The sequence below is a fragment of the Frankliniella occidentalis genome, unplaced genomic scaffold (genome assembly GCF_000697945.3).
Source record: "Frankliniella occidentalis isolate FOCC.00 unplaced genomic scaffold, Focc_3.1 Scaffold80, whole genome shotgun sequence".
Classification (NCBI taxonomy): Eukaryota; Metazoa; Arthropoda; class Insecta; order Thysanoptera; family Thripidae; genus Frankliniella; species Frankliniella occidentalis.
The window spans coordinates 434,554-450,328 of NW_026267210.1; the positions used below are offsets into that span (position 1 = coordinate 434,554).

Below are 15,775 nucleotides of genomic sequence, written 5' to 3' on the forward strand. Positions count from 1 at the left end.
GGGTGACGTGTCCCGCGCCTGGGCAGGTCCCCGGCGATCATACAGCACCCGACCAACACGGCCCGCCCCGGCAGGGAGAGTCAGCAGGGAAGCTCATGCTGCTGCTGCTGTGGAGTGGGGCAGTCTAAGGCTGACAAATGTCTTCATCAAGGTGGTCTTTATGACACACACGCCCCATGGAAGGGAGTCCCGTCTAGGTCCCGCCCCGCCCCGCCCCTGTGTGCCTGCAATACAAGAACAGCCACATAATCTCAAACAGGAGCAAGCTCTGATGATTTTTATTGATAACGGAAACAAAGAAGTTAACCAAAGCCAGAGGTCCAAGCATTAATACATTCTCTTCTTAAAAACAGGGTTTATAGGAAATGCAATGTATTAACAAGTTGAAAGGTTATCGGAATACATAAGCTTTTCGCATGTAACACCTTACATGATGAATGATCAGCCCGACTATATATAGCGAAATAAGGGTTCGAACAGAAATCAAATTAAACATGAAAAGTATTAATGATAGGCTCCAGCAAAAATAAACAAAAATATTCTACAAGTCGTCAAACAAGAAAAGTAGTAATGATAGGCTCCAGCAAAAGTAAACTAAAATTAACAATAATACAGAAGAAAAGAAAACTAGATCACCAAAATAACTTGGAGGCACATGCCTGCACTGCCTGCACGAAAGGATAATTAGAATACTTAGTAGAAACCCTCACTAGTTCAAAACAAAAATCACTCACATTTCAATCCACACAAAGTTAGATTTCGTGTGAAAATCAGGTGCGGGACAATCGTTTTCAGGGTGCGCGAAGAGTCCAACAGAGTCTTTCCAAGCGGAAACGCGCCTCAAAGCTTTGTGGCAGCTAAGGCGACAAAACTTGCAACGTTCGCGTTTCTTCTCGCAGGGAGGAAAGTCCAGACGCACATGCAGGGAGGGGTTCTTTGAAAGCAGCGTTTGGGCTGCCTTCTTGTGGACCCAAGCGTGGGAGCAGTCACTGCTCATCACGGACCTGAACGATGGTATCAGTCGCAGGCACCGCAGGGCGGGTGCGTTGGTGGGGGTGATGGCCGTCAGGAACGCGTCCGCAGCCTCTTCCAGCCAGAGCAGACGCAGGTTCGGCAGCATGGGCAGGGCACTGAGTAACGGCTTGAGGTGGGGCATGGTGGCGTCAGACAGTTTGAAGAAGTTACTCACGCGGAGCTCCTCGACTTCCGACTCCTTTGACGAGGCCAGCGCAAGGACAAGGTCCACGCCGGGGCTACTGGGCTTCTCTACCGCGGTGCGGTGCATCAGGCAGACTTTGCGCAGATGGGTGGCTTGGCGGAGGAACCTGGCGACGCCCTGGAGGCCAGCGTTCCACTCTTCCTGCATGGTGATGGTGATTTCTCTGAGCGACTTGCATCTGCCCAAGACCTCGATGCCGGCAAACGGGGGACAGTCCAGCCACCGCAAGTTTGGCATGCCCGCCAGCAGAGTCACCGTCGGCGAGGACATCTCGGTAGCAAGACACATGTTAGGGTCATCGGGGTACACATACGAGTGGAAGTTGACCTTCTCCAGGGTGTTGGCGAGCTTGTCTAGAACGAGATTGATGAAGGGCTTCATGTGCACGGCCAGATCACACTTGATCGACTTCAGGGGCGGCATCTGAACGCGCACCACACTCTCGAAAACGATATTGGCCGCGTCCTCTGTAGGCCACCCGGCCAGCTCCAGGCTCTCCAGGGTGGACGTCGAGAGCGCCGTCTTGAACAGGACGGCCTGGCTGGAGTCCACGACGGTGCAGTCCTCTTGGAACTCCACCTCCAGGTGCTTCAGGCGACCCAGCTTCTCCTGGTTTCGGATGATCTTGGCGGCGAGAAGCACGTCAGCTATGCTCACAAAGCCGTCCATACCCATGTTGAGCGTCTCCACGGCGCACTTGGTGGTGTCGTACGGGAGTCGGGTCGGCGTGCCCGGGTACACCGGCGGGTAGTTGACCTCCAGCTTGGCGAGGCACGGCGCAAAGCGGAGCACTGGGCGCAGCCAGCGGACCGTCTCCTCCTCACCGGCGCTGCGGTGGCGCCACACGGCGGGATCCAGGGCCGCGGCGTGGATCCTCTTACAGGTGACGCGGCAAGCGAACAGCTCCTTGTAGTCCAGGTGCTGCAGCACCATCACCAGGAAACGGTCTGGCAACCTCTCCATGTCGCTGTGAAGATAGATAAGAGAGAGAGAGCGAGCTTTAACAGCACTGCAAATGTATTTCCAAATTTGTTCACAATTGGGCTTAAAACAATACGCGTCCGGCGGGATCCCCAGCACAATCCTCGTCGGGGACACTCCTCAGAGACTCACCGCGCGATCTAGATCTAGCGATCGAACAAGAAGCCATTATTGTGCTCGGTACGGAAAGGGTAAGAGGGGGGGGGGGGGAGAAAGTGGGCACTCCTCGTCGGCTGCAGTGGCGCTCTACATTGTGGGTTACCCTGGGGCGCGCCGGGGCGCGCCGAGCAATGAAGGGCGCATTGTGCTCCAGCCAAAAAGCGAGGAGAAGGGGGATGCGCGGCGCGCACAAGTTTGATGAGGTTTAGAGGGCGCGCGCGGCGGTTTCATGGCGAGTCCGGGAAGAGGAAGAAAGGTCTCTTTCTGGCGCTACAAGTCGCGCAATGCGCGAGGGGGAGAGGGGAGGGTCGCGAGAGGAGGGGCGGGGGCGGGCGGCGGTTTGGCGCGCGATTGCTGCCTCCTCGCGCCCGGACCAGAAGTCAGCCTGGATGTTTCTTATTTGCACGCTAACGAGAGAAGGAGATGCCCTCCCGAACAACGGGGGTCGGCGTGCGGTGGGGCTGGGGGCGTTTGCGCCGTGCAGGGTCGTGTGATTGGCAGCGCGGCACCTAGCAGTCTGTTTAATTAGTGCTATGGGCAAGTGAAACTCATGGAAAAGGTCGCGGGTGCAAGTACTTTGTCCCACATCGCCGAGGTGAGCTTCCCGCCTCCACCCTCATCAACCAGTCCCCGGGGACCGCCAGTATTGAACTGCGATGATGGTGCCAACCTGCTGGAGGAATTCCCCCGGGACAGTGGAAGAAAAGAAAATCTTGAGTCAACAGATGAGACGAGAGCTTCCTTTCCCTTATCCCATCCTCATTATAATGACACGAGCGGCCTCCTCCGCAAAGCCATGGAGTGGAGTACAAAACTCATCGAGGTGCCTTTTGAACCGGAGTCTACGTTGGTCGCGGTGTGGGGATTCGCGGAGAGACCGGCGTATCGAAAGACGTTTGTACTCGAGACACATCGAGGGGATACAATCGTCTGAGAAAACCGGGGGGTGGAGGTATGAAGGGGGGGGGGGGCGGGGGCACCTCGAAACGCCTTCATATTTGGAAGGACGATTCTCGATGCTCTATCCAAGAGACTCTATCCAATGGTGACGGCCGCCCTGCCGTGATAGGTATGAGGGGGCGGGGTGGGGCGGGGTATTTGGCCCCACTCTGCCTCCTGCTCTCCTTTCTTTTATTTTTGGTACACTTTGTTGCACCAAATTCACAATCTAAAAAAGGGAAGGATCTACGCCCCCCCCCCCCCACACACACAGACAACCTTCTGCGTGGGGCACGGTAGACTGATGAACCATTTGTTAAAATGAAATAGAAAAGGTTTGTGAAATAAAAGATAATTTGTAAATAGACCATTTCAGGATAGGTGATACATGGGAAGAAGAAGAGAATAACCAAAAATGCAATGCTTTTAAATCATCCACCCTCTGTCCCTCACGACCCAACTTTTTTCTATTCTGGTTATTACTTTCTTCTTCTTCACGTCTAACCTGAAGTGCTCTATACAGGAAACATTTGGTATATTTACGAATAGTTTGTCATACCACAAGTTACAGAAGCCGTTAAAATACATCAGGTACAGTTTCCTTCACCAATAAGAATTCATGAATATGAATGTAAACAGTATCAAAGTCCAGATTCTAAGACAACTCATAATGAAATAAATTTTGGTTACTACCTACTTATTTTAAACACAACATGTTACAAGTTGTTATATTAATGATGGATTATTCATAACACCATCACAAATGATTCAGAACGTTGCGTTACATATGACTCAAGAAAGCGAATTTGCCAGGAGTTAATTTGCTGGGAGGGCTCAAATAAAATGGAGCTCGTACAAAACATGACAACTACATACATACGATTCATTGCTACTTCGAAGCTGGGGAAATTTTTTTTAACTAGTGCGTTTTCTATTTGCGGTGGATGGAAGAACAATGGAACACATAGCAGAGCACAAGAGACATGATCCTATTTTTAAATGGTTGGGTTGACTCTCCGCAGCTTCGTGGCTCGGGGATAACTGCATCTCGAAAATTATTCTCCACCCCCCACACACAGCACAGAGCAAGGAATAAAATTAGTTGAAATTTCACTCACCAACGAGTCCTTCGATAACCTCCAAATCACAGACGCAGACGCAGCGCGCACTATGCCGGACACTTCTTATGACTAAGCCTGAAACAATAAATAAAACCAAGAAATAATTAAAGTTTCAGCATCTTGTAAAATTTTAGAAATAAGTTAAAATCAAGTTAAAAATCTTACAGGGCGGACACACATCATGAGACAGCTAAAGGGCACACACGACAAGCGACAAGGAATAAGGACAAGAACAATAGAGTGGGGAGGACTGCCGAGAACGCTCCACTTCCGTCCTCCCAAGGCGTTTCCGGTTGTTTTCAGGGAGCTCTCCGATCGCCCTCCAGTAGACTGTGTGTTGGTTTTGGCTACCTTGCAGGCGTTGGTGGTTCTGAACCGTTGTCGTACGTCTTTTAACTCGCGCGACGGAGACGGCGGCGGGGCGGCGCCCCCTTCCGCATCATCGCGCCCCGCGCCCCGCGCCTCGCGCCCGCGCCCCGCGCCCCGCGCCTCGCGCCCCGCCTGCCTCCAGCAGCACGGAGCAGCGCGGAGGGATGATGAGGTAGAGATAAGGGTCGACCGTCGGCCCCAGAGAAACAGTCATTGAAATCGCTGCATCTGCTTTATAGTCAGACTTTGATTGAAGATGTCGCGGGGAGACAACGCATCCCGCCTCGCGCTCCTCCCCCCCCCCCCGCCCCGCGCAGGTCGTTCTCAGGAGGCGTTACCACCGCGGGGGTAGGGCGAGGCCGCGGTGGGCCGCGTCTTTCGCGGGGGTGCGTAGCGGTTACCCCAGTAGCGCCTGGGGCACTCGCGGATACGGCCCCCATCCCATCCCCCACCCCCCTTCGGCAGCCTCCTGTTCCCGCCGCGCCACTCCCCGCCCGAGAGACTCTAGCGTGTTCGCGGCAGGGTGGCGGCGGGTGGAGTGGAACGGAGCAGAACGGATCGGCTCGGGCTCGACGCGCGACCCCAGCAAAACTCAAACAAAATTGAAACCAACATCTCTGCCCTCCGTCGGTGCCGCGCCCCCGCGCCCCGCGCGCTCCTTGGTGGGTTGGTGGGGCCGACGAGGGCCACTAGGCCACCAGAGCCCCCCCCCCCCCAGCATGTCAGGGGTGAAAAGGAAAAGCGGGCCAGCGGGCCAGTGCAATGGGGGCGGCTGGGCTGGGCCGGGGCACTGGCGGCGGGGCTAATAAGTTGTAATTTATAACACCTTGGGCGGGGCGGGGACTTCAAAGCGCGCGGTACGTGTCGGGTGGTTCGAGAAGACGCAAATGCGCGCTGGTTTGCCCACCTCTAAGGGGCCATGACCCCTTACCGACAGAACGAGTAGTTAGTCAAACCCACCCGCACCTGCGTCTTCTCTGAATCACCCGGCACGTGCGTTTTCCCTGGATCCATTCGGCGAAGGACGGGAGCTCGGCGCCTGCGAGACTCGGGGTAGGCCACCCCGCAGTACACGCGTGCACTGCAGGCGAGATGTTGCCTACCTACCAGGCGGTACACGAGCCGGCTGGCAGACGACAGAGGCTGAACTTGGCAGTTTGGTCACGGCGAAATGACGGACGGACTTTCTGGATGATCTCGAGGGCCTTGTGGAGACGTTGTCTAGACCGCCCTATGGGCCGGACCAGAACAACGACTGCAGAAATAAGTCCGCTCGGCGTGGTAAATGCCCACCACCTCTCCCCCACCCGGACAAAAATAAAAAATAAAAATGGGGGCGTACTTTCCACGTCCCACCGCAGGACAGCTTCCGAGTTCGGAACGGGATTAGCTGAACCTCGGTGGTCAGAACATTCTCCCCGGGGTTTGTGACACGGTTGACGCGTACATTGGTTAAACTGTTCTGACCCACTACAGGTCATGGAGCTCCTTTAAAGCCAGATTCCTTGGTCTTATGATAGCAGGGAGCTGGCTGGGGGTACATGAGACTATACTGGACAGAGACTAAAAAACCTGCGACTGGACCTGAGACGGACATAAGACTGGAAAAAATTTCAGATCGACGGAGTTCCAAGCCGTCGACCTCCCATCCCTCCATGATCCAGCCCAGTAAGAAATGACAAGTCGAATCCACGTCAAAACGACATCGAAACGATGGGAAACTGGTCAAATCGACGTCGAAACGACATCATTTCGACATGCACTTCTCACTAGGAGGGGACTAGCCATCGCTGACTGCTGAAAAAAAAAAGAAAAGAAAAAAAAAAGTTAACACTTACGTGCACCGGGGCGTTTCAACCAATCTGCTGCATTAACTGGCGAACTTCCAGAGCAGGTCCTTGGCTTCTGCTTACATCCTGGGGGCGTGATGTTCCATAGTCGGGTTGGTCACATCTTTGTGTCATAGTAATGACAAAAAAGTAAGAAATAAAAATTAAGGAACGTGTCACCACACTATTTCTTTATTACTTTCTTTTGAAAGGCAATGAAAGTGGTTTGCAAACCTTTGATATACCAGAGAAGGAGCCGTACAGACAAAGTGCTCGCTGGATTCACTAAAAAAGGACCTAATTTCCAATTTCAAATTTACCTAATGAAATTACTTGGTACATTTAATCATCCTTTCATATTGTCATAAATGTTATTTAGGTACTTATTGTATCATTACCAGATCATTACCGCATCAGACTCAGCTTTTGACTATGAACACAGAGAAACAGTCTTCTTTTTTTCTTGGGGTGTAACAAAAGTAAATTAATTGTGAAAGTGTTATCCTTTTGAGACATATAATTGTTCTTTTTAAAATGACATTGAAATGAATGTTTACATACACATCCAATGGTACATCACTCAAAAAACAAATCATTGATAGAAATGTTAAAATCATACAAAATGTAAAATTTACTTGACATGCAATCCTTAGAAATGCCATGACCAAGTTTTAATGACTACAATTTCTGACGTTACCCTGAGAAGACTTTTCAGAATAACATTTACACCAGGTATTTGAATCCCAATCATGATGGTTCATAACAACAACAAAAAAAGCTTTAGTACTGATGACAAAGCAAGTTATAAAATGTACCCTGTAACACTTCTATACCTACTCCTCCACACATTAAAATTAGACTAGAGTGCAAACCAACAGATCACTCAGCATTGTTTTCATCATTGGTCTTTCCATTCCATTTACAAATCCAAATGTTTGAATCAATAATTACTACAAATTGAGGAGAACATATACCTGATTTAGATTTACAGTGTGCTCCTACAATGCCACATTTAAGGCCCAAACAACGTAAGAGACATGCACAACTTTGTCATCTCAATTCAAATAGAATCTTTTAGAAAGAGAGACTTGCCAGCAAAGTCGGAATAACATAATTCTAAGTACAGCTATGTAAATTTATTATGTTCCACAATGGACTATACTTTCCCCATTTCATCCAATTTCAATCAATATTTGCGGTACCTACATTTTCAAATGTTAGCTTTCATTTTGGACTGTTTGATGTAACACAGCACTATCATGCTTCTGTCTTTTTAGGATTAAAATTGCCATTTCAATAAGATTTGAGGAACACAAAACCAACAAGCTAGGCCCACAAGACTACTTTAAATATTTAAAATATGGGCATAGACTTACTGTACCTGACAGTGGGTCACTACATCAGAAATGAGCAGTTCTTGACAATTCATTCAGCAACCATAGGACTACTTAAACTGTATCAGTCTAGCACTAAGCACACTTTCAATAATGTTCGACACAAACATTACAGAAAATAAAGATGAAGAAAACCGGCTGACTCTTTGAGGGACCTTGCAAACTTGCAATCAAATACAAACACTAAGCAGAGACCCCAAAAAGTTTTTTTTAAAATATACTCAGAACCATTTACTACACGATGTTCAGACATGAAAACCAATTAGAGAACTTAGGAAAGAGATACACTGTACAACATTTTGTCACAATTAAATTGGTACTCCTGCATTTCAGAATTACAGCAGATATGATTTTAGGAGGTCATTCACTTTAAACCTGATCACAGATACAAAATTCATATTAATATAAAATTCAACCAAAATTTTGGTCTTTAAACATATAATCTGGTAAGAAATTTGTTGTGACTTAAGGCAAGAGTTGTAAAACACACAAATACAACATGTCTCCAAACTACATAGTAAGAAATAATACGTCAAAATCTCTTCTTTAAACCTAAAATCGACAACAAATAAAGTTTCTAGCTTGAAGTGTATCACACATGCTCTCTTGACTTATCCATTGATTCATTTGAATGTCCTGAATTATGAATTGAACCTGTAACAAGAGCAAAGTACAATTATAGCTTAAACTGCTTATCTCCCAAATAAATAAAGAAAATCATTAATTAACTATATTAGAGACAACATGACTAAAGATTTAGGATCCCTACAAAAAATGTGCATTTCCACAAAAAATAGATAAATTAAAAAAATAAACTAGGAGATTAATGGAAAGCATAATGCTAGCACTAATAACTACAATAAATAGCATGTAAACTTCTATATCTATATTCAAACAAAATGGTTCAGGAATAGCCAATGGTTGTGATTCCCCACAGGCTACCATAACCCAAAATATCATAATCATAATAAATGTAATTAAGTTTAATTATTTATTATTTGTATATTAAAATCTAGGAAAAAAATTCCTAAAATCAAGAAGAGTTTTGAGTCAAAAAGAAAACAAAACCTTAAAATCAGTCCAAACAAATGCTCCGCACAAGATGCAGAGATCTGTAAGCACTAAGAAGTCACATCGCACCTTTGTGGTCCCGGTGTTCACTAGGCTTCTTGGGAGAGGGCTTTGGGACAGGTCTAAAGCTTGATGGAGGAGGATCCCACTGATGGGGTGGAGGAGGGCTGCGATGATGGTACCTATGAGGGGGTGGTGATGGTGATCTACTTGATCGATCCAAACGGTCGTAGGGTGGAGGAGGAGGAGAAAATTGACCTAAGGGGGGAGGGGGGGACGACATCCTTCCAAGAGGAGGTGGTCTACCCATTGGGTGGGGTGGAAGAGGGGGAGGCATAAAAGGAGGGGGATAGGGAGGTGGTGAAAACATAAATGGTGGAAGGGGAGGTGGAGTTTCCATGTCTCCAAGTGGGGGCAGTGGCATCATCATTACTGGTGAAGCCACACCACCTTCTCCATTGGCATCAAGTCCTAGAAAATAAATTTTAAGAGTAAAACTTAAGAATAGTTTCCTTAATTATTTAGAGACAGATAATTAATTCAGGGATGTACTTACTGGCATTGGGGTCTGCATTGTGTTTTTCTACGAGAGTGAGACGATTACGGAGCTGGGCAGCTTCATGCCGCGAGTCTTCAAGTCTTCGTTCTGCTTGCCTTGCTGTCATCTGCAAAATTAGGAGTTAATAAGATGAAGGAACAATATTAAGCTATAACAGTTTGCTTGATAAGATTGCTTACCCAATTATCATGAGCTTTTTTCTCTAAGGTGGCCATTTGGGCTTTGAAGTCTCTCTCCTGGTCAAGAATTTCCTTCTTCAAAGACTCATTTTGTGCCCTATAATACACAAGGAATGTAAAAAGAATTTATTTCTATAAAGCAGACAATGAGCAAAAATCTAGTGCAATGTGAAGAGGTGGAGAAAACACAAGTACATGGCACTCGTTCGCACATACTTCTCTACATATCATATACTCCCTCTACTTGTGTGATGTGTGATGTTTAATTGGAATTTTCTCAGGTTCTAAAGAATAAAGATTCTACGACTACATAGAGGGTTTACAAACTGCTTTGGGATATTAAAATACTTAATAGTAACCTAAGAAAAACTGAATACTGTGTCTGAGATTTTTCCGTGACAAATAGGGTGGTTAACTAGAGGATCTGTTTATCTTTTTACCACTTTTCTTGTACCCATGTCAATTCTGATGGATAGGTGAACAATGGTCACTTAAGACACAGTCCCTTTGACCCCAAATCCTGTACAATCCTGTAGTTTGCTGTGTGGTAAGAGATTTTAATTTTAAAAATAACTTTTGTGAAAAATTAAAACATTTCATTAGAAATTCTGCATTAATCAAATATGATTCTAAACATCCTTTCATATTTTCAGAGAGGCAGCACACAGGAGCTCCAAACATAAACTGAATTGGAGCCTTTAGTCAATGCTGAGAATGATTACAGCATATGTCCCGCAGTGTAATACAAGTTTTCAGATACACCCACATCACATGAATTTATTTTATCGGGTAAAGTGGTGCTTACCTGTAAGTGCTTACTTCCTCTTGCAATGATTGTAAGTGTTTAACAACAGTGCTTTCATCACCACGATGTTGAGCAACTATTGCTTCCTTCAGACCCAACTCTTTTTGAAGTTGTTCCTCTTTCTCCTTAAAATAATTGGAAAGGACGGCCAGGCGAGTTTCTGCCTCTTCTTTGTTTTTTTCTGCAATTTCCACATTGCCTTCAAGTTTCTTTAGAGTTTCAGAAATGTTGGCAAGGCGATCTTCAAGGTCTTTCCTTGCTTTTTCTTCCACATTGTATTTCTCCTCAAAAGTAGCTTTATCTTTTTTGGCCTCTTCAAGTTCAGCCTTAACTTTGGAAACATCCAATAATTGATCTGCCTTGCCTCCATTAGAGTCCAACTCTTTGAGGGTATCCTGAAATAATAGTATGCAAAAAAGGGTATAATTTTTGTGAAATTCAACCCTAGGCGATAAAAGTAACAAGTCTACCTTAAACTGATCAACTTACTTGCAAAGCTTTTACTTCAGCATCTCTCATTGACAGAGCCGCTCGAAGTGTTTCATGCTTTAGTTTAAGCGCAGATAATTCAGAATGCAGTCGCGATTCCTCAAGGACTTTGGAGGAAAGAGCATCTTCAAGTCTTGACTGAACCTGCTGTAACTCCTGAGCAGCTAGTACATTTGCTTCCTCTTTCTCTCTTCGAATGTTGTTGGCAATATCCGCTGCTGCAGATAGTTCTGCTTCCAAAGCAGATATTTTCTCCTTGTTCTCAGCAAGCAATGATTTTAAGCTTTCATTCTGAAATGAAAAATTAAATGATAAATGGTAGTAAGTAACGCATCTCTATTCATTATGTACAGTTAAATGTACAGACAGAGAACTTACCTCAGCACTTGTTGACTTGAGACTTCGGGTAAGGCTGTCAACTCGGTCTTTCTGACCGTCTAACTGCCGCTGGAGACGTTCAACACTATCTGCTAGTCCTGCGTGTGCCTTTCCTTTGCTGGCTTCTAGTGTTTCAGAGAGAAGCTTGTTGAGCTCAATACCAGTTTCAGTTGCTTCCTCCAGTTCTCTCTCAAGGGTAGACACTTGCTCTTCAAGATCTGCCCTGACAAGACGGCAAGATTCTAATTCTTCTTGTAATAAGTTAACCTCTTCAGAATTGGCACTTGTATCGACAGTAGATACTTCTTCCCTAAGAATCACAGCCTCCTTGGAGGCAACTAGAAGCTGTTTCTCAAGCTCATTGATGCGAGCAACAAGAGAGGAATCAACATGTTTCTTCTGATAATGGAAAAAATAAAAATAAATAAACAATAGTAAAAATTCATTTCTGATCAGGTGCAAAGCTTACTTACACGAAGGAAATAAAAAGAGACTGCTCCAATCAACAATGAAACAGCAGTGGCTACCAAGCGTAGTAGGATCACATCCAGTGAGGGCATTTGTAGTCCCAAAAACAGAGAACTTGCCTCATGCTAAAACATTAGAAAAAAAATGCAACAAAACAATTATTGTTTATCTGTGTCTAGAATCACATTAATTAGAATAATTAACAAATAAAAAAAGAAAAGAAAAATACCTCAGAATCTGATTCTACTTTCATGTCACAGCCTGCCTCAGAAGCAGAACACATAGTCTGATGGGCCGAGCTCCCTGCAAATCAAAACATGGATTAAGTATACTCTATTCCTCTTCCAGAATTCAGCTATCCTCTCAGTGTACATTTACCAAGCAATAAATAAACATCAATCCATGTTGTGTAAGAGACTGAGAAAAAAGTGTTCAAAATCAGCAAGTCATCACAATCTCAAAAAAACAGGTGACTTTTGTCAGTGCTGCCAATTTCAAACTTAACATATTGAAGCTGAAAATTTGCTTACTTTTCCCTTGTTGCTTTATTTTATTAGAATTATATTATTATTAAAAGAAAACAAGAATAAGGCTTAAACACTTACACACAGGAGGGTGTTCATGTTGACGTTCCAATGGATTTTCATGATGATGACTATGAGAGACATGACTAGCAGGGGATGAAGACTGTTGCAGTGTTTCTGATTGTGGGGGAAGTACAGGTTCCTGATCAGATCCATTACTGACAGTCTCAACATTACTTCCAAAGAGTCCTGAAATCCATGAAAATATCCCCTCAGATGTTTCTGGCTCAGAATTAGATGCATCTTGCTCAGATTTTACAATATCTTGCTCCAGTTTGTTTGACGACGTTAAATTTTGCTCGGATAAAATATTATTTACTTCAGGAACTGGTTGTTGAATATCTTGAGACAATTTAAATTGTTCTCTCTCTTTCTCCAAAGATTCACGTAACTTTTGAGAGTCCTGTAATCTCTTGGCATCTTCCTTTTCTCTTTTCATTTGTTCTTCTCTGATTCTTTGCTTTGCTTCATTTTCCCGAATCATTGCTTGCTCGGCCTCAAACAACTTCTGATTTTCTTCTTCACGCATTCTGGCATCCTCCTCCAGCTTGCGCTTCTCCTCCTCCTGCAGACGATTCTGCTCTACCTCCTGTAAGCGTTTCCACTCCTCTTCCTGCAATCGTTTCTGTTCCTCCTCCTCCTCCTGAAGTCGTTTCTGCTCCACCTCCTGCAGTCGTTTCTGTTCCTCCTCCTCCTCCTGAAGTCGTTTCTGCTCCACCTCCTGCAGTCGTTTCTGTTCCTCCTCCTCCTCCTGAAGTCGTTTCTGCTCCACCTCCTGCAGTCGTTTCTGTTCCTCCTCCTCCTCCTGAAGTCGTTTCTGCTCCACTCCCTGCAGTCGTTTCTGTTCCTCCTCCTCAAGTCGTTTCTGTTCCTCCTCTTGCAATCGTTTCTGTTCCTCCTCCTCAAGTCGTTTCTGTTCCTCCTCTTGAAGTCTTTTCTGTTCCTCCTCCTTTTGAAGTTTTTTCTGTTCCTCCTCTTCCTGAAGTCTTTTCTGTTCCTCCTCTTGTTTAAGTTTCTGTTCGGCCTCTAGCTGTTCCTCCTTCCATTGACCATCTTCTAGTTCCGTTTCCTGCTGCTGACCACTTTCCTCTTTCTGTTTCGGCTCTTCATTGTTCAAAAGTTCATTGATCTTTTCCTGCTCCGGCTTTTCATCAACCACTTGACTTGTGTTGCCATCTTGAGCATTGCTGTTTGAATCAATTGACTGTTTCTCTTCTCTGCTGTCTAATATGTTAGGAGGTGAAACTGATTCTAGGTTCTCTTCACTAACTTTCTCAACTTGATCTTCAGGAACCTCTTCAGAAATCAGTTCTTCACTTCCAGGTCCAACTTGTCGAGCAAGCCTTACATTCTCACTTTGTTGAATGTACTGAGTCTGGGCAAAAGAGTCAGCTAGATCATCAGGTGATGCTGAAGTCTTCTGAAGATTTTCGACAATAACATTCGAGGAGATGTCAGCCTGACCAACAGGTAATGGTGAGGTTGGGGTTGCAGGTTCACTGCTATTTGGGTTAGATTCTTCTTCCGCTGAGCCATCTTCACCATCATCCCCTTCATCAACATCCTCACCATCCTCATCATCTTCTTCCCCATCATTTTCTTGACTATTTTCTTCAGTACCATCACCACTGTTGAACATAGTGTTCCATAAGTTAGACATCAAGCCCGCTTGAGTAGGTTGAATATCTTGTGACTCAGTTGTTTCATCAGTCGCTGGCTCAGTTGTTGTTTCAATTGATTCATCACGGGATGATTGGTCAGCTGCTGGCTCAGTTGGTTTTTCAGGTGAAGCCTCAGGTATATCAGTTGTGACCTCTTGCTTTTCAGGTTCGAATTCCCCACCATCATATGGAGGAGTTACAAAATTATCTGATGGTACAGGAGTGGTAGGAGTCTCAGAAACTTCTTCAGAATTATGAGTGGTGGGCACATCAATTTTGCTGTCAGCACTCTCACTTACTTCTGGTGTTTTGACATCATCTTGGATATTTTCAGAAGTAGTACTAGACTCCTGTCCCTTGTTGTCAGACACATTAGGGGAAGCTGGTTGTTCGGCAGCTTGCATTGGGGGCATAGGATCTAGCCAGATGGTGGTGCCATCAACAACCTCAGATTGGGGAGATGAAGGTGTTGGAAGGTTTTGCTGTTGCCCTTCAACACTTTCAGCTGAGGCCATTGAGGGAAAACTGAGCAAAGAGCCAAGAACAGATGGAATTTCTTTGGTCTTTTCCAATGCCACATCAGCTGATTCATTTTGGGTACTGTCAACCTGGACAGTTTTTGCTGAGACATCTTGAACTACAGTGACCAAGCTTTTAGTAGGTATGTAAACTTTAATCTCCCTTACAAATGTCTTCGGAGCAAATCCAATTTTGTCGCCAACCTGGTAAGAAATAAAAATATTTTTTGAGATACAAGCCGTTTTTTAAACTGATATCGACTGTGTGACAAATATGGTGCGGGAGGTTACCTTTATACCCCAGGCGTCATCTCTCTTACTAAAGACTTCAACCTCTATTCCTTTGGGAAATGAAACACCTCCTTCCAAACCTGATGTATAGCGTAGAAGTGTTTTGGCTCGTGAAATTGGTGCTGAGAGTGTGAAGAAGGATTTACAAAAAATAAGGTTATATATCTCATATTATGGGAGAGTATGTACTTTTTTAACTTAATGATAGACAGATTACATAAGAAGGAATGACGGACGCTTCTAAAATACTAAAAATCAGAGATGTATGTAACATGTCACTTTGAAATAAATGTCAAAGTGGACATCATAACCTTACATTCCGTATGGAAACTTACTAGAACAGTCGTTATCGCCGCATTGTATTTCGTTAGGCAAGCGTGCGTCATTTTGACTAATTAAAATGCATAAAAAGTACAGAAATATGAGCCAAATTGCAGTAAATTCCTTCATCTCTTGGGCCAACTCATCAATGTATGTCACTACACCAATATTTTCATAAGAGACGACGCACAGCCTTTGAAAGAGCCGCGCAACTGCCTCTTCAACTCAATTGAATCAGAACGCAGAAAGAGCGGTTTATTCGTACTTAGTAAATGCCAAGGTGGAATGTGGGATACACCGCATTGCAAAAGGATCGCGGTTGCACCTTTGGAAATGGAATCAGATGGACGGTTGAGATAATGTGGCTGATCGGGTTTGTTTATGTTTCATTAGGCTATGACGCTTCTCAGGTTTGACTGCTACAGTGAAAAGAAGGGGGG

At 45.2% G+C, this 15,775-nt stretch overlaps 2 protein-coding genes across 3 annotated transcripts; both read right to left on the reverse strand.

Annotated features, from left to right (window-relative positions):
* Window positions 1–246: 246 nt before the first annotated feature.
* On the reverse strand, window positions 247–7,000 carry LOC127749701 (uncharacterized). Of its 2 annotated transcripts, XM_052268986.1 has the most exons (4): window positions 6,852–7,000; window positions 6,627–6,741; window positions 4,417–4,494; window positions 247–2,186 (listed from the first exon to the last, which is right to left on the reverse strand). In XM_052268986.1, exon 4 carries the CDS (start codon window positions 2,180–2,182, stop codon window positions 731–733), a length of 1,452 nt encoding a protein of 483 aa, XP_052124946.1. In that variant the 5' UTR covers window positions 2,183–2,186; window positions 4,417–4,494; window positions 6,627–6,741; window positions 6,852–7,000; the 3' UTR covers window positions 247–730. The 2 variants fall into 2 exon arrangements, with proteins under 2 accessions (XP_052124946.1, XP_052124947.1); XM_052268987.1 differs by lacking the exons at window positions 6,627–6,741; window positions 6,852–7,000 and adding an exon at window positions 4,585–4,720.
* LOC113206192 (transport and Golgi organization protein 1) lies at window positions 6,782–15,542 on the reverse strand. The gene is made up of 13 exons (XM_052268985.1): window positions 15,350–15,542; window positions 15,015–15,136; window positions 13,317–14,927; window positions 12,566–13,286; window positions 12,190–12,263; window positions 11,966–12,085; window positions 11,493–11,891; window positions 11,115–11,405; window positions 10,626–11,020; window positions 9,821–9,917; window positions 9,639–9,747; window positions 9,152–9,553; window positions 6,782–8,665 (listed from the first exon to the last, which is right to left on the reverse strand). The coding sequence occupies exons 1-13, from the start codon at window positions 15,462–15,464 to the stop codon at window positions 8,604–8,606; spliced, it is 4,518 nt and encodes a 1,505-aa protein (XP_052124945.1). The 5' UTR covers window positions 15,465–15,542; the 3' UTR covers window positions 6,782–8,603.
* Window positions 15,543–15,775: the final 233 nt, after the last annotated feature.

Bases quoted from the DNA above. Each gene is read 5' to 3' on its own strand.
- LOC127749701 (XM_052268986.1), bottom strand. From the start codon at position 2,182: ATGGAGAGGTTGCCAGACCGTTTCCTGGTGATGGTGCTGCAGCACCTG.
- LOC113206192 (XM_052268985.1), bottom strand. From the start codon at position 15,464: ATGAAGGAATTTACTGCAATTTGGCTCATATTTCTGTACTTTTTATGC. The intron at 15,137-15,349 runs GTAAGTTTCCAT...TCACACTCTCAG, and splicing joins CGGCGATAACGACTGTTCTA to CACCAATTTCACGAGCCAAA. The intron at 11,406-11,492 runs GTAAGTTCTCTG...TTTTCATTTCAG, and splicing joins TCAAGTCAACAAGTGCTGAG to AATGAAAGCTTAAAATCATT.